Raw genomic sequence first — 18,662 nt, forward strand, 5'->3', positions numbered from 1 at the left:
AAATTGCAACCCTCATTTCTGATTTTGTAGAGAGAGAGAAACAGAGAGGAGAGAGAGGAAACCTCTCTTGCCTCCCCCACCGCTTACCGCCTAGAACATGAACAACAACACAGCTAAATCTCATCTTCCATTTTTCCCTGGTTTTTGCTTCTCACCTCTTTTTTTCTTCGTAAGGAAACCTCTCTTACCTCCCCTACCTTCTCATACTATGTCGGTAACCTGGAACATGAACATCCGCATAGGTAAACCCCATCTTCCATTTTCCCTGGTTTTTGCTTCTTAGGATCTTTATGACTTTTTTTTCTTCATCTTTTTTTTATGTTTGGCTTAAATTCTACAAATTGTTGTATTTTTGTAACGAAATTTGATGCTTTGGATCTGTAGAAATGTGCTTGAGTTTATTGTGATTTGTTGTTTGGTCGCACTTTTGAAGAAGTGATTTTGTTAGACGAAAGTTGATTTTAGTTGATATGTGAAATTGAATTCTAGGTCATTAGAATTTGGGAATAATTTTGGTACCTTTGGTGGAGTCGTGTGAGTTGAAACTTGTTTATACAATTTGTTATGATTTCCATTTTCCAAAATTACATCTTGGTACTTGTGGATAGTTGGGATGATTGTTTGCATCATATGTATAGCTTCTTTAATCTTGAGATTCACATTGGATTATAAAAATGTTCAAAACTCTTGATTTGAGAACGGTTTTGAAGGATATACAATATAGTTGTACAAGTTTTGTTTTTTTATTTTTTTAACTTTTTCTTATGCGGTCTCATGTCATTTTAGATGGATAGTTATGTTCTTGGATTCAATAGATTATCATATGCTGTCAGATTTAACGATGCTTTGAACTTCTTGAGAATGATGAGCCAGAAAGGTTCGGTTCCAATGGCTACTAGAAAATACTAGAAAATACTAAATAGAGCCCAAATCAGTCATCTCATATTCTTTCATCATGTCATTCTTGAATGCTTCTGCCATTGCGTCTTGCCAAATTTTTTTTCTCTCACTGCTTCTTCAAATTTTTGAGGCTCCAAAGTACTCAAAGCAAGATCACACGACTCATATATGTCCGCTAATAAACCCGTTCTTGCGTTTAGTCTTGGAGTTGAATCTGGTGAACTAGGATCAGATGTTCTTGCACTTGGAATTGGACTTTTTGCCCTTCAAATTGGACTTTGGAGTAACATAGTTTCTTCTAAATTTTATGTTTCTAGTTCATAAAAAAATCTCGGTATTTCACCTTGTTCGTTTTCCCATCTCCATACCTTGAATTCATAAAAAATAACATATCTGGAAATTACCAACTTATTAGTTCTTGGATCAATCAATCTATATGCCTTGGACTTGTCACTATAGCCCACATCAAACTTTTCTCTCTTTTGAAAAGGAATATGTGCATAGGCTATGTAACCAAAGATCTTAAAGAAATCAACCTTTGGCTTAAACCCATGCCATGCTTCGGAAGGAGTCATATCCTTGACAGACTTGGTAGGTGACCTGTTGAGAATAAACACTTATGTACGAATTGCTTCAGCCCAAAACACATTTGGTAGACCTTTTGCTTTTAACATGCTTCTTGCCATTTCAATAGTGGTTCGATTTCTTCATTCTGCAACACAATTTTGATGTGGAGTGTAGCTTGCCATCAATCTCTTTTGATTCCATTGCTTTCGCAAAATTCCGAAAATTAATTTGATGTGAACTCTCAACCACGATCACTTCTCAACGTCTTCAGATTGTATCCATTTTTCTTTTCTCCATAGGCCTTAAATTGCTTGAAAAAAGAGAAGGCTTTTGACTTTTGTTCTAGAAAATAAACCCACATCATCCTACTATAGTCGTCAACAAAGAAAAGAAAGTATTTCTTGCCATTAAAAGATTGTGTTCGAGTCGGTTTGCATATATCTGTATGTACCAACTCAAGAGGGGCTCTTGCTTTCCATGTTGATTGTGAAAATGGTAAGCGGTGAAATTTTTCAAAAATACAACCTTCACATACTTCTTTCTCAGACTGAACTAAAGGAAGCCCAACCACCATATTTTTCTGGTGTAAGAGGTGTAGACTTCTTTGATTTAGATGTCCATACCTCATATGCTACAATAGTGATTCTTCTATATTTTCAGCTTCCAAAACATAGTTTTGTTTTGATGTCATGAACAACGGAAAGACTTTGTTTGCCGTCTTTTTTTTTATCTTAGCTACTACAGTGCTATTCTTTTTATCAGAAATAACACAGTGGTCATCATCAAATTTAACAGAGAAGCCTTTTTGCTGGAGTTGTCCTACACTTAATAAATTTTATGCCAAATTAGGAACATATAGCACACCATAGATTTGTTTTGGTGTACATTCTCGAGTTTGAAAAGAGATAATACCCTTGCCTTCCACGTTGTGAAGCTTTCCATCTCCGAGCTTGACTTGTGAATTCACATTTTCTTCAAATTTGACGAAACATTGTTTGTTTCCCGTCATGTGGTTACTGCATCCGCTATCTACGTATGATATATCTTGTGGTTCTTGACGAGTGCTGAGACATGTATAAAATAGTTGCTTTGGAGAATCATTATTTTCTGTGAAATTGGCTTCATTATTTTTCTGATATCTGCAATCTCTTTGAGAGTGGTTGGGTATTCTGCATCGAGTACACTTATACCGACAATCAGCACTTTTGTGCCCTGTCTTTTTACAAACATAACATTCAGAAACTTTTGCTGCAACAACGTGATCGAACTTTGGCGGTAGACTGCGTAGAGTTTTCTCTACAATTTTCTTGTCTAGAATTGCATCCCCATAACTTCTTATTTGGTTAACAATTCCAGAAACTTTTGTGAAGAAAACCTGAATGGATTCATTATCCTTCATTGGTAAATTATCCAACTCTCGCCACAAGGATTGGAGTTTGACGAAGATCACTTTCTGTGACCCTTGGAACTCAATTTTGAGTATTTCCCAAGCATTCTTTGATGTAGTTGCAGAAAGTAATCTTGGAAAGAGATTTTTGCTTACTCCGTCTTGAATTAGCTAGGAACAAAGCCTTGGCATCTCTTTTCCTATTTTCTTTAAGTGCTTGCTACGTTTCCAATGTCGTTTTTCTGGTTGATGTTTTTTCCAGTTCCTCGTAACCATCTTGTACAAGATCCCAAGGATCTTGAGAGATGAACAAGATCTTCATTTGTAGGCACCAATATTCATAATTCTCTCCATCGAAAATAGGCATTAAATTAATTTTGAATATTTCCAATGTTTGAGGAATTTGAACTTGATGCCATGATTAACACAACGGAGGGATCGATTGGCTTTGATATACCAAATTTGTTGGAGGAAGATGGATATAAGAAAATATAGAACGGAGTTTTAAACAAAAAAACTGAAGCTTTATTGATAACTAACTTTATTGATTTCAAATTGATTACAACACTAGGCTATCTTATTGGCTATTTATAATAACATTCAGGCCTTTTCATAACAGACTTAATTCTTGGATTAGCTCCAAGAGTTGCAGACATGACCCTAGACATCTAAAGAGATACAACTCTTCCTAAACACAACTCTTCTCAAGTGACACAACTCTACTTAACAATTGATACAACTAACAGGGAGAAAGAACATTACGTTTAACACGGTAGTGGTGGTGACCACGGGCGTAGTCGTGGTGACCACGGGGGTAGTGGTGGCAGTCGCAGTTGGAGAATATAAACTGAGATAAGATCACCTAAAAGAGAGAAGTAAGCAGAGAGAGTGTATCTACATGATAGTTTCTCATTATTATTATTATTCTAGTCATGAAGCTGCAGATACACAAACTGAATCCACAGAATATCTCAGACTTGAGGGACAAGCATTTCCCTTACGCGTTTCATATGAGCAACCAATTTCTGGTAGTCAGGAAGGTTGTCTCTGATGACAGGAACTTGCTTGAAATTCTGAACCCAAGCATGCAATCGAGGCAAAGTGCTTGGCTTAAGCAATTTGACACCCACCATTTCTTCAACGGCTCCGAACCAAAGAGCCAGCCATCCATGCGTTATGTCTACCAAGTTTATACTATCACCCCCAAAAAACTTCTTGTCACCAAGCCCTTGCTCTTCCAATATTTTCAGCGTTTCCAACACTGATTCGATTGTCTTTTGTTGATCTTCTCCGGCAGTTAATCCGAAAAATGCATGAAAACTGGGAATCTGATGATGCATAAAAAGATATGGCTAAGCACTTATTTTGATCTTTTACAGGGAAACATAAATTCGTGCGCATGCTAATCATAGCTATTTGGCGTCAATCTGAACTCCTAGAGGGCATGATGACAAGCTACTTAGGTAGGAAAAATCCCCAATTTGGTCATCACAATGATTTGTCTTGTTCTTAAACTACAAAATTAAACTAGTGAGAAAAATTGAACCCATATGAGCAGCATTTTTCTGTAAATTATTGGAAGTCTCTCAATATATAGTTGAACTAGATAATTAAGAGAAAAGCAGATGAGAAATAACTGAAACTTGAAATTATTCACCTGACATGTATGGAATTGTATCCAAAACCGAGCCAAGGCTCTTTCATAAGCATCTTCAGGCAGCAGATGATTCTCTGGCCAAGTTTCTTCTATGTATTCAAGGATGACAACCGACTCGGAAATTGGTTTTCCCCGGTGAAGAAGCACCGGAACCTTCTTGTAAACTGGATTGCACTGCAACAGAAGTTCACTCTTGTTAAAAATGTCCTGTTCTATGTACTCATATTTCACACCCTTGAGCTTTAGAGCCCATATCACACTGTAAACAAACGGACTTGGCCAAAACCCTAGTAGTTTCACTTCTTCCATTATTCGTGTGACCAGGTGATCGAGGCAGGAGGCTGATCATACATATATACTAATTTAAATTTGACTAGGTCTCTAAATAAATGGTAAGAAAATGAAATTGCGAAGTCATCCTATTTGGAAAATGAAAGAAAGTGACAGGTCTTTCTTTCTTTCTCTATTTTTTTAATTATATATATATATATATTTGTTTTAGGGTAGCAAAATTATAAAAATCTGCCCATTATGTGTGGTTTGCAGATAATATCACTGTTCTTTAGCGTCCAATAAAGTGATTAATTATTCATTCTAAAATTTTACTAAGAGAAACAATTTTCACATTCTGTTCTACTATTTTGTACACTCATATTTGTTTAAATTGCTTGAACATTTTTTTTTATTATATGCAAGAAAAGGTCGAAAACGAATAGGGTGTACAAGAAGAGTAAAAATATGAGAAAATCACTTGTATTTTCTCAAATGACAGAGGAGAAGGTGCATGATTTGTTTTCCAGTTCTTGGCGTGAGAAAACAATGGGCTTGTTTACCCAAAAATAGAAAAGGGCTGCCGTTTCAAACTCACCTAATTTCTTTGAAAAGATGTGATTATTCCCGACGCCAATCTTTACCTCTAGTCGTAGATATCTGGATGTCATCACTGTGGAGAATTTTCCTACTTGTGGGTACTGACTTTTTGACTTTCTTTGTATTTCACCATCATGGAACAATATAAAAAGTCCGAAAAGAAAGTTTTTTTTTTTTTTTTTTTTGGTTGGAAGTAAAGGAAGTTTTTTTATCTTACAGAAAAATGTTGAAATAGGATAAGTGACCGCACTATTTAGTTACTCGTACAAACTGATGACGTATGACAAATGCAAACAGCTAGCCGAAGTCTTGAAAACTCAAGATATGAAGGTCGTCTCTACAACTTCAAATTAAAATTAATCCTTAGAAACTCGCATCCTAAAGATGAAGATGCAAGTCACAATAAATTTGTTATTAGTTAGTCTAATCAGCATAGTTAAGTTTGTTATACTTGTTTGTGATTAGACAAGTTTGTTGTAGTTTCCTTTGTACATAGCTAAATGATATATATACGGTGGGACTATGATTGTTTAGGGCCGGAATAAGGCTGATCCAAATATCAATACCTCACAAGTCCGATCATGGATTTAACAACTTCAAGCAGAGCTGGATCAGACAGAGCATGCCACTATCACCCAGTTCTAGGGCAATAGGTGAAGTTCGAGCAACTTAGTTGGTATTAACCGCAATATCTACTTCTAGATATCTCCTAGGATTCTTCCGGCTTAGAACAAGAATTCTATTCTAAAAGGCTCTCCTCATGGTATAAATACACCCATTTAGTGTTCATCTCTGGTAACACAATCTTAGTACTCTATTCTCTTGCCCACTGCTTGAGCCTAAAATTGCTTACTAACTTGACTGTCGGAGAATTTTGGCCGACATACCCCACCCTGGTCCTAGGCATGCTCATGGTTGTTCTCAGTTTTGCAGATTGCTCGAATTTGTGCTTCCACCATTTGCGATAGTCTGCATATTTTGTTCCAACAATTAGCGCTTTCATTGGGAACGAACTCATATTCCTCTCAACGAAATCATTCTACCCCAACGGGGATTCCCCCCAAATCACGCCACGATGAACTACACGCTTTAATGCACAACATTAACCCCGAGATCAACAGAGTTACCGCCATGTACGAGATATAGGAATATGTGATGCATATTTATCTATCTTTGGAAAACCTTTGACGGAGCCCCCTTCGCTAAAGAACCTATAAGACTCGTTGACTTGAAGGCACGAATTAAAGACTTGGAAAAAGCCATTTCGCGCTTCAAAGAAGTGTCAATCCAGACGATGGAAATCGTTGATCTGACTCTTGAGGAGTCGCCTCAATGTCCTTCATCGGAGACGCACCATAAAAAAATCTAGGAGACTACAATGCCTACATCCCATCTGATGATTGGACAAAGAACCATTCCCTAGAGTGAATTACATATATGGTGAGCAATAATATTTGGAAACACTAGGAAAGAAAGAAAGACAGCTTGCAATAAACCTCGAATGGTGGCTTCGATCAATAAAACGCTAGCTATTGACGCTAATATCTTGATGTTCTTTGATCAAGGCATGGAAGACTTCCATTCACCCGACAATGACCCATTCATCGTCAAAGTGCAAATCACCAATGCCATGATTAGCCGGGTCCTAGTGGACAACAAATTGGGAGTTAATGTCATCTTCAAGGATGCCGCAGAAAAGATGGGTATTCTTGATAGCATCAACAAGGGGAGAATCACCCTTCACACCTTCAACGAAGCCTTATAACCACTTGGTGACCTCCCATGTTATGGATTGCCTGACTCCCCACAACGCCATCCTTGGCTGGAATTGGTTACATAAGATGAAGGTTGTTCCATCTTGTTACCATCAACTAAATAAGATTTGTGCACTCACTTTTGTTTATATTCTGAAAGTAGTGGGATATCAGGATTGAAAATACAAACCGTTGAGCCTGTGGTTCCCAGAACAGGTTTTCCTATAAAAATAAAGAAAACAATTATAAATACAAAAGAAAAGCGATAACATTTAGATTTTGTTAAGGTATAACCTTTATATTTCTTCACTTTGAGTGAAGTCAAAACAATGAAGACAGGAGGTGAAAGCGATTTTAATGCATCTTCTTGAAAGCTTGTTGTAGTTTCTGCCCACAGGGTAACTGTAACTTGTTCACCTCTACAATTGCAAAATGGAGTCAAAACTATTTATGTAATTTTTATATGGCTATATATGTATAAACATGTAATCATAGTTTAAGAGAAGTATGGTTTACCTAGTAATTTGAAGTTGGAGGTCTCGCTTTTTTTCAACTCTAATATTTTGCACAGTGATGTCCTCAATTGGTTGTAAAGCCATCAGACAACCAAAAACATCTACATATGATATAAGAATAATGATTTTAGAATAGTGATTTTAGAATAATGATTTTATCTATCTCAGCTTATTAAGTTGGTTCTAGAATATGATTTTGCTTGACGTTCTTAGAATATGATTTGGTTCTAGAATATTTCGTGTATGAGATAGATAAATTTCGTGTTATCCGCAACAAAACGTCAAGCAAAATTAATATGTAGATGTTTATAATTATTTTAGAATATGTAAATGTTTTTGGTTATTTTAGAATATGTAAACGTCAAGCAAAATCAACCAAAAACGTCAAGCAAAATCTACATATGATTTTAGAATAATGATTTTAGAATAATGATTTTAGAATAGTGATTATAAGAACCAGCTTATTAAGTTAAAAACTAAGAATAATGATTTTAGAATAGCGACCATAGTCAAAATTAGACGATTTACTTGTGAGGTGTACATCTTTATCAACTCTTTTGTCAAGCTCATCAAATTCAATCAAATTAAACCAATGCATTGGTATCACTTGATTTGGTTTCTCAACAGGGACTATGCTAGTGTTTTTGTTTAACTCAAGCATAGCATCGTGAGGGACAATTTTGCTTGACGTTTTGTTGCGGATAACACGAAATTTATCTATCTCATACACGAAACCAACTTTTAGATGCTCCAAAAAGAATTGGATGTCCCAGGGTTTCATGGTTGCCTGAATTGCATGTCCCTTTTGGAGGGGAAAAACTAAATTAGATCGATTAATCTTTAAATGAGCAAAAAATGCATTAAATCACATAGCAAATAATGTATAAAGTATCTTTTGTATGGCTATAGCATAGAGCAATATATGCATAAAAGCAAATCATACAAAGTAACAAAGTTACTATTTTATAGATTTGAAAATTTAAAGATTGACATTTGGACAAAAATATGCATAAAATGATGTAGATTTCATATATTTTCTCATATGCATTAAAGACTGAAATAGTAATACAAAACCAGATGGAATGTGAATAAATGATAAGGAAAAATTGAATTAATATTAATTGTACGATAAATGCATTTCGACATATATAAATTTGTTCCTATTTAATAATGAAAAATAAGTGTAAAGATTTAACCTCTTTGTCAACAAAGACACAGTCCAAACTTGCAGGTTGACGATCAGCTCCAATATTTTTTGTCACCCAAATTCTACATATCCTAACTTGTAGTTTCCTTATTGGGTTGTATGATAACAAAAGACGAATTGGCATATGCTCCATCAATCTATACAAAGTAAATTTAAAAGCAAATAAAATCTTCAAAATCATACAACACACAGATGAAACAAAGAATACATTAGAATTCTGAAAAATAGGCAAAAAGAGAAAAAGAAAAATGAATGGACAAACACAAACCAACACACCTTCATGTAAACGATTCAAAACATCTTTAAAAACAATGTTCTTTGTGTATCCGTAAGGCATATCACAATCATGAGCAATCACAATTTTAAGACCCTTTTTTGAGGTGACCCTAGATAATGCAACGTAGAGCTGTCCATTAGAAAAAACTGTTTGAGATAGAAATAGCCCAACAATCTTCAAAGATTGTCCTTGACTCTTATTAATTGTCATTGCATAGCAAAGTCTGAGAGGAAATTGTCTTCTTCGCAAAGTAAACGGATATTTATTTTGTGATGACTCAGTAATGATTCTTGGAATGTAAACTCTTTCACCAATGTTGCTACCCGTTATGATCTTTGCTTCCACAATTCTATCAATTAATTGCATCACCACCAATCTTGTCCCATTACACAATCCAGAACTTTGATTTAAATTCCTAAGCAACATTACTGGCATACCGACTTTTAATGCCAGCTTGTGGTGTGGCAAACCAGGTAAGTCAAGTTGGTTCAAAAATTCTAATGGGTATAGTATATCAAGATTTTCAACATTTTTTTGTTGAAGAAGACACAGAATCAAAACTAAGATATGTGTGATTTTCACCAGGCACCATAGTTAACATAAAATCATTTATCTCAGTCACTGTGTCGTTTCACGATGTGACAATAGCTCTTTCTTTCAAATATGATACATCATGAAAATTTCTTTGAAAATCTGTGTACACCGCTGAAACCATGTTTTCAATGGGATTGTCTTCAAAATCAATGAGAAAGTCTTTTGATATTTCAACCCAAGAATTTTCTTCATCAGTTGACAATATAGAATTAGCGACACTACCGTTTCCAATTTGTAATATCCAATTAGCAAAATTAGCCAACTCTTGTTTTTCCTTCTCATTCAAACCTGTTTTTGAAAGTCTCATGTTTTCTTTGAGAAAAAAAATGGTTAAATAAGGCCAAAGATAAGAACTTGTCAATTAAGCTTCAACAATGTCAGCCTTAGTTCCATTTGGGACAACATGCAAAATTTGTCTAAAATCACCTCCAAAGAGAATTGGCTTTCCTCCAAATGGCAAATCATCAAAACCTGGTTTTGAACCTTTGAGAACATCACGAAGAGATCTATCTAAAGTTTCAAAACATTGTTTATGATTCATTGGTGCTTCATCCCAAACAATAAGAGCTGCATCACTAATTAATTGTGCTAGATGAGTTCCTTTTTTTATTTCACAAAGTGAACAATCTGTAATGCTAATAGGGATTTTAAATCGAAAGTGCAATTCTTCCTCCAGGAAGCAAAAGGGAGGCAATTCCAGATGAAGCTACTGCCAAAACAATATGGTTCTCTGATCTAATCTTAGCTATAATAGCAGTCCACAAAAAAGTTTTACTAGTCCCACCATGTCCATGAACAAAAAACATACCAGGCTTATTGTGATCAACTACCTTTATGACACTATCATAAACTATTTTTCGTTCTTTATTCAACTGTGCAACCAACTGTGAATGTTGCTCTTTCAATGATTCAGTGTCGTAGTTTAACTCCTCTCTTAAACTTCTATTCTTAAGTCTATCTATCACATCTTTGCTTGGAATTGGGAGATGATGTTTAGATAGAGAACTATTTGAAGCAACAAACAACTTTTCTAACTCATACAAAAGAGAATTTTTAAGTTCATCCTCATACTTAGACATATCTTGCAAGCCAAAAGCATTAATCATCTTTATTGAGATGTCATCACACATCATTTTCCAATGTGCCTCAAACAAAGTTGCTGGATCAGCAACATCACAAAACAAAACTAATGTAACAAACAATTGTCGCAATTGATGCGATGATGTGGTAAGTATCACTTCTAACATTGCATTGTTCCACTCCTTGTCATCTCCCAATAGGCCAAGTGAGTTGCATGCAGCCTGAAATATGGGTTGAAGAACACCTTTAATTGTTCTTAAATCATCAAAACAAAAGCCACCTTTTTTATGATTAAGCAATAATCTCAAATAGTATAATTCACCGGCAGCAGGGTGAACATATGCAACTCTTCCTGGACATCTACCATTTTTCCTTCGGGTCCACTCTTTATTCTCACTATTCCAAACATATTTCGAAGGAAATTCAACATAAGACAACTGGCGTGCATTAGGATCTTGAGTATTCATTTCAAACCATTTTGTTAACATTGTGCTTTCAAGATCAGGTTGGTTAACAACATAGTTTAAATTATCATCGTCTTTAAACAACATTTTGGTCAGAAGGTAGATGCACACATAATCTTTGAACAGCTGGTTCTCTAAAATGAATATGAAATTGTAACAATCTCTAAACTGCTTCATAAGGACATAAATATCTGCAATTTAGATAAGCTACAATCTCATCAAACTCTTGATCCTCAAAAACAGCTCTAGCCCTATCACGATTATAAGGGACAAAAAACGCATTATTAAGCTTCACTCCATTTTTAACAACAAAACAATTCTCCATTTCCCTACGCTTGTATGTGACAAAACCATCAGATTCAAAAGTAGTTTCATTTGCAAAATGTTTTGGGAATTTCTTTGAACATTTTTTTTCTTTCATGCAAGGAGATTTTTCATTTGCAAGACCGCATGGACCATGAATCATATACTGTGCAACAACATCATACCCATCTTTGTCAAATTCTTCGCTAGGAATTTCAGCCGAAATGCTTGAATCCACATCAGAAGGAGAATGACATTTATACTCTTTACTGACCCAAACCAATATGTGACAATGCGAGAGACCTCTTTTTTTGAATTCAACTGTGTAAACAACTGTTTGGAGAAAAATAAGACAAAAAATATGAAAACAAAGCGCCTAATGTTTATGCTCATAAGAGAAAACAAACAAATAATCTTGAGAATTGGGAAAAGCGAATAACTAACCAGATTCAATTTTGCCGAAAGGTTTTCCTGATTTTATATACTTAACCATATGATCAAGTTTTGCTTTGAAAATTCTGGATATGATGTCTGGTCTGTCTTCAGCCTTACAACCAGGTCTTTCACGTAGATCTTCAATAATTTCTGGCCACTTAGCATTGCATGTAAAGGTGATGAATAAGTCAGGATTTCCCAAGTGACGACATATAGCCATGGCATCTTGATAATTATTTATCATATACCTAGCACTGCCAGTAAATGAAGTTGGCAAGATAATCCTCTTACCAATGTCTGAACCACTTGCATTTCCGTTTTTAACGCCTCATGAATTCCTTTAAGACGCTCAGTTCTCAAAGAACTTTGATTTGTCCTAATGAAATCAAGTCTATCTTCTTCAAGTGTGGCCTATGCATCTACTAAATATTGTTGAAACAATCTGCCACCCTTCAACAGGGTGCTATCCTGTCCCGGTCTATCCTGAATTTGGTAACCCAGAAATGCTCTCATAGACACCCCGCCAGTCTTGGGTTTTTTCCCCTTAAAAGCAGGATTCCAAGGAAGACCTTTGTTGTATCCATCTTCACCATATGAGAAAAGAATAGGATACTGAAAGGCCATATATTTCGGATGCAACTTTGTTATCCTTTGTAGACCAGTCGCCTTGTGTTCAATAATAATATCTCTTTCGGTGTGAAATTGACCGATATCCCCAACAATTAACCCTCCTATGCCGTCGCATGTTGGCTGATTATATTGCACATCATGGTTGCTCGATCTGCCGTGCAAACGCAAGCGCAAAGAACTTGCTGACTATTGATTAATTCTATCCCTTGCAAGTCTAAATAATTGAACCAAATCATTACACTCATCTAACATTTTAATGAGCCCATCAACAATTTGTTCGTCAACTTTTGAAGATGCTTCAGAATGAGGAAAACAACTCATACGATTGTTGACTTCATTTTGAGTGTCATAAATGTAGAGCTGGGCAAATTTAGGGCTCTCGCATTTAGGAGGCAACAAAGAACCCATTAAATGATGCACTTGACCATTAATCTTAAAAACATAAGGACCTTGACCCTTGTTTATTGATGCATCAATTTTAGCCCCCATTGAAGTGAATGCCATCATTGAATTATACAATCTAACATTTTTTTTGAAGTGTGAATTTTCTTGAGAATTTGTTGGATTTAGCAGATGGTCCAAATAAGCAGGGGCAGGCTTAACAGGTGAGAATTTTACTTTTTGACTCATACATCATGCAGTGAATTGTGGCCTTCTAGTAGAAGAAGCATTTGTTTTTAACCGCTCTGTAGACCAAAATAAAGCGCCACAATATTGACATTGAAAATTTCTAGGGCTAAAATCAATATAATTTGGAACACCACCTATGAAAAGAAAGAGCGACAAAATCATCCCCAAAGCAACGAACAAAAGTTAAGTTTTTAAATTAGCAAAAAAAATGCAAAGATAATTATATTGTAAGAGCACATACGTTTTTTTTTTTTTTTTTTGATAAGCGGCTTGACCAATCACATGTGAGCTTCTAACAGAATGACTAGCTTCAGTATCAGTGACCAATATACCATGCAAAGTGGCATCATTTGCAAGAAAAACAGGGACAGTGATTTCATGTGAAGTGCTAGCAACAGACGAAGATGAGTTGAATCCATCGCCAACAGATGCATTTTGTTTCAAAACAGATGTATATGGTTGAACATGATTGGTCGTATTGTCATGTAATAGTAAAGAGTTTGAAACATTGTTATATTCTTGATCGTAAGAAGTTGGGACATCTTGCAAAACCACATCATCTGGATAAACATCACCATTAAAGATGCGAAAATTGGCATGCTGAATTTCAACAGCCTTCCCAGGTATTCTGAGTTTCCTATGCATAACACTACGCAAATAAAAATAAAAAAACATACGAATGACTACACCTTACTCACTAATTAAATCGCCACACGTAAAGAAGGGTGCATTAAAAACACAAATACACCCAAAATATAATCACATAAATAAAATCCTACTTAAATTTGATTAACACCAGATATAAAGAGCGCTTAATTTTAGCGATCTTGTCAAAGACTGTCAAGGTTTTAGGCACAAAATAGCAAAATCGAAGAAAGCACATATAAACTATGTTAAAACCTTAAACATTTCTCCACATCTACCAAAATTAACCATTTTTTAATTCTCTAAAATGAAAACAAAGAAAGTAAATAAGATGAAAGTTTAATTTGAAAACCAATTCATATGTAAAAAGCGAGAAAGCTAACCAGTTTGCAATTGCAAAAGGAATCACTGGCAAGTGTGATCAATTAATTGGAAAAACCTAGATAATAGAAGGATAAACAACAAAAAAAAAACTACAAATGTAAGCACATACACGACACAATGAAATAAACAAAGAGAAAAACAACTCTAGGTAAAGAATAGATCAACCAGCCAATAAACATAAACAATATAAAAATAAAGGTAAATTAAAGTTGAAGCAAAACATGAATTATTTCTGAATAATGTGATTATCTTTGTTATATAGTAAATGGAATATGAACATCAATTATATCAAGTCGCAAAATTAGGGAAAAATTGCATTAAGGTAGAAATGATTTTTTTTTTGGTTAAAGGCAGAAATGAATTAATGAGAACTAAAAAAGTGTCTAAATGAGTACTAATAACACTTAATTATTAAACTGATAAGGGAGTTCATTGTTTACATCATTACACTTATACGTCAACCATCCTTACATATTCACAATTCAAAAAACCACTTCATTGTTTACATCGTTATACTTATCAGCCAACAAAAAAGGTTCACACAACCTTTTTCAGAATTGAAAATCCAGCTGATCCCTACATATTTTTTTAAATCCAAAAAACCACTGCAGTGGAGATGAACCAAAGAAGGAGCATCCCAATCTTCTTCGGACGTTTAAACTTGCAAATCCAATTGTACAACCCAAAACAGTTCTTTTGAACATTTTCTTTTGGTGGATTACTACGATTTGTAGGTGAATACATAGTGTGGACGACCAACTTGTTTCGATTAACACCTTTTCCATAAACATGTAAACCCATTCTTGTTTTTTTCTATTTTTTGTGCTCTTGATGTGCTGGGTCCTGGAGCAGTCTCTGAATAAAACAATTTTGTCCCTCGAAGTTGTTCTTCTTTTCGAGCTTTTACCAATCTTCTTAAATCTTTTACCAAAACCCCTCCTAGAATTTGTTGTTCTTTTCGATCGATCTCTTTCACCATTTTTTTTTCTCTGAATCAAAAATTAAATATAATGTCAATAAATGTTTTTTAAAAAAAAAAATTGGTAGACTTGAGCAACATTGTTTAAAATCTTAAAAATCTGAAACAACAAAGAAAATACATCAATTATTTTTTTATAAGTAAAGAATACATGAATACAAATATTTATAAATCTGTTTGAATAACCAATTTGTGTTTGTTATAAGACTACGTATACTCATTTTATTAAGTATGTAAGTTACAAAAATTTTTTTTTCTGAATTATTTGTAGTTCGTTGAGAGAGACCACTTATCAATAGCACTTATTCAAGCACTTAAAGGAGGATGAGACCCTTTCGTTCTCTCATTCATCCTTATGGTTGTCATGCATGTCAAATTAGGAATCAGGAATCAGGCCAGTTTTTTTATGTTTGATGATGGTCAAAGCCAGAGTTGAAGTAAGGCAAGGCATGCGAAGGCAAAAATATTTATGCAATGACATTTGTTTTTATTACCATGCATGTGAACTATTATGCACATGACAAAAAATTCAATTAATAATAGACTCCATATATAGCATAATTAGAAAAAGAGTTTATGCACTATTGTCCTCCGCCTAGAAGAATCGAGAAATAAAGATTATCCATGGGCTTGGATTTTGTTCTTTTATTTTTGTTCGTATGTTTATAAAACATTGTAAAAATTAGAAAATGCATCAAAATACACAACAAACACCATAAAAAATTTGAGGATATAGCAAAATTTGAGGATATTGTTGCAGGGAGAATTCATATCAAGTTTAACTACATTATTTAATTCGAATGGAATGCAAAAGCAGCATAAATATGAAGGGTAAAAAACTAATAGGAAAAGTCACATTTCAGCAGCAATTAATAGCAGAAATTAGAGCTTAGTAGGAGGGACCAAAACAATTTCAGCAAAAAGATACCAGAAACTACAATAACTAACATATTTATATACATGTGAAAATCTATTTATAACCACATTTACAATGACTAACATATTTACAATAAATTACATACATGTAGGTGTCCAAGTGTCCATATCATGGTCACTGGATTTTGGTGCGGAGTTTAGAGATCTCTATGGGTTTGAGTTAAAGAGTTCAATGCACACACTCTAAACTCCGATAAATTTCAGGGCTGTTATCTATCGGCGACTCATTATCAAGCTAAGCACGCACAAATTCTTCACATCCACAAAAGCACAAATTCTTGTACTTCCAAAAACATTCGCAACCCAATATAAAACTATACAAAAACTTTAATCATACATGAACCATAAACACAAAAATAATTTCGTGACCAAAAACCTCTCAAAAACCGAGCTTGGAAGCATAAACACAAATAGCAACTAAATTGAATCGCTTCATAACAACTTCTGAAGAACAAAATCATCACCAAGATTCAGTTTAATTAGTTTTCTCACCATATCCAAACTATATGCAGTTTATATAATAAGACAATCATCTTCCAAGACCATTTCAAAACCAGTATAACTTTAGTCCTAAAAAATATTCTTGTATTTCCAAAAACATCCGCAAGTCTACCAATGTGTTATTTAGTTCCTCCCGTAGAACTAAAGAGGTGTTTTCTAGAGACCTAAAATACATGGAATCTCTACTCAGCAATAAAAACAGAGAACATCACATACGCAACAGAAGCCGAACAGAAATCCCACATTTCACAACCAAATCATCATATCAGTTCAAAACATTAAATTATAAGAACTAAAAATAATAATAACAGTACCTTAAACTGAATCCTCAGGTGAGAACCTCCTGCTTTGCAACCTGAAACAAACCATAGAAATTAAAACCCACGAATCCACAATCAGATAAAAACAATTTTCCAAGAAAAACAAAACCAAGATTGGTATACAAAAGAGCATAAGATCTATAACCTGAAAAAAAAAAAAAAAAAAAAAAAAAAACAACCGACCTTAAAACAGAGAACAAACAGGTAGAAAGAGAGATGAACGTGCAAAATGAGAGAAAAGAAAACAAATAAGGGAAATTAATACCTCTGATGATTCCCCCAAAATCTGACCTAACATACTAAAAAAATTCGAAAATAATCCACAACAAAAAGGTAGAAACGATGACAATCTAAGCTGATAGTAAAAAAAAAAAAAAAAATTTTAAAAAGTACTTATCTTTCGAAATCCAGGCATGCAGCGGTAGATCCGGACGACCCATATGGTTTTCTCTGACCATCCCCACTCTCCCACTTCTGAAATTTATCACCCATACCTCTCCCCTTCGCTCTCTTTCCATCGTCGTCTCTCTCTCTCTCTCTCTCTCTCTCTCTCTTTCTTCCGCTCTTTGTCAGAGTCTCCATCCCCCCGAAACCCTCATTGTAGGACAGCAAATGAAACTGTACACGCCAACCCCCGAATTCAGTGAAAACCGAGAAGACAAAACCCATTTTCCCACTTTTGAAATCCATCACCCATACCTCTCCCCTGCGCTCTCTTCCCATCGGCATGTCTCTCTCTCTCTCTTTCTTCCGCTCTCTGTCAGAGTTTCCATCCCCTGAAACCCTCATTGAAGAACAGCAAATTAAACTCTACACGCCAACCCCTGAATTCACTCAAAACTGAGAGGACAAAATTGCCCTTCCAACCTAGTCCACATATAATGGGTTTCTTGCAAATAAGGTGAAATGAAGGGGTAATTTGTCCTAAACCCTCCGGACAAAATTACCCTTCTGAGTTCAAATAAATACCCTTCAAACCCAACCCAAATCTCATGGTTTTATTGTAAATAAGATGAAATCAAGAGGCAAACAATTGACTGTATCGGAATGAACAGTCAATTGCTCCTCAATTTTAGAATAGTTAATGGGAGAAACTGGGGTTGGGAAAAGGGTAGAAAGGGAAACAGAATTTGAGCTTCGATCTTCATACTTGTTCATACCTGTTACTGAATCCCAAAATTAAACCGAACCCATAAATACCGAGCTGAACTGAACTCATAAATCTCAAGAACCACTTCTTTAGTTTTTAAATTTTAGAGATCAAAGTGAAAAGTCATAACAATATTATGGATAATTTTAGCTAATTAGCCCTTTAAAAAATATATCTAGTATTAAAGTGGATCATTCAACTGTTTTCCTGATAAATATTTGTTTCAGGGGCCTACGATCATCACCCCACCTTATATATTGCTCCACATATTCTTTCTCCCCAAACCCCTAGCTCAATTCTCTACCACAACAACAACCAAGCTTTATCCTACTCAATGAGATCAACTGTATGAATCCTACAATGTCATTGCGCTTGATTTTGCTCAAAATTTTTCATTAGTTCCAAATACTCCATATATTTTTTTTTTATAGTCTCTTTCCAAGTCTTCCTAAGTCCATTCTCTCCCAAACAATAAAA

General features: G+C 34.8%; 1 protein-coding gene and 1 pseudogene across 1 annotated transcript; both read right to left on the reverse strand.

Annotated features, from left to right (window-relative positions):
• Positions 1–3,372: 3,372 nt before the first annotated feature.
• On the reverse strand, positions 3,373–4,851 carry LOC137732118 (probable glutathione S-transferase). The gene is made up of 2 exons (XM_068471415.1): positions 4,512–4,851; positions 3,373–4,182 (listed from the first exon to the last, which is right to left on the reverse strand). Exons 1-2 carry the CDS (start codon positions 4,818–4,820, stop codon positions 3,826–3,828), a joined length of 666 nt encoding a protein of 221 aa, XP_068327516.1. The 5' UTR covers positions 4,821–4,851; the 3' UTR covers positions 3,373–3,825.
• A 4,215-nt stretch (positions 4,852–9,066) lies between these two features.
• Positions 9,067–11,359, reverse strand: LOC137732777 (uncharacterized; annotated as a pseudogene).
• Between the last annotated feature and the right edge of the window lie 7,303 nt (positions 11,360–18,662).

The sequence above is a fragment of the Pyrus communis genome, chromosome 4 (genome assembly GCF_963583255.1).
Source record: "Pyrus communis chromosome 4, drPyrComm1.1, whole genome shotgun sequence".
Lineage (NCBI taxonomy): Eukaryota > Viridiplantae > Streptophyta > Magnoliopsida > Rosales > Rosaceae > Pyrus > Pyrus communis.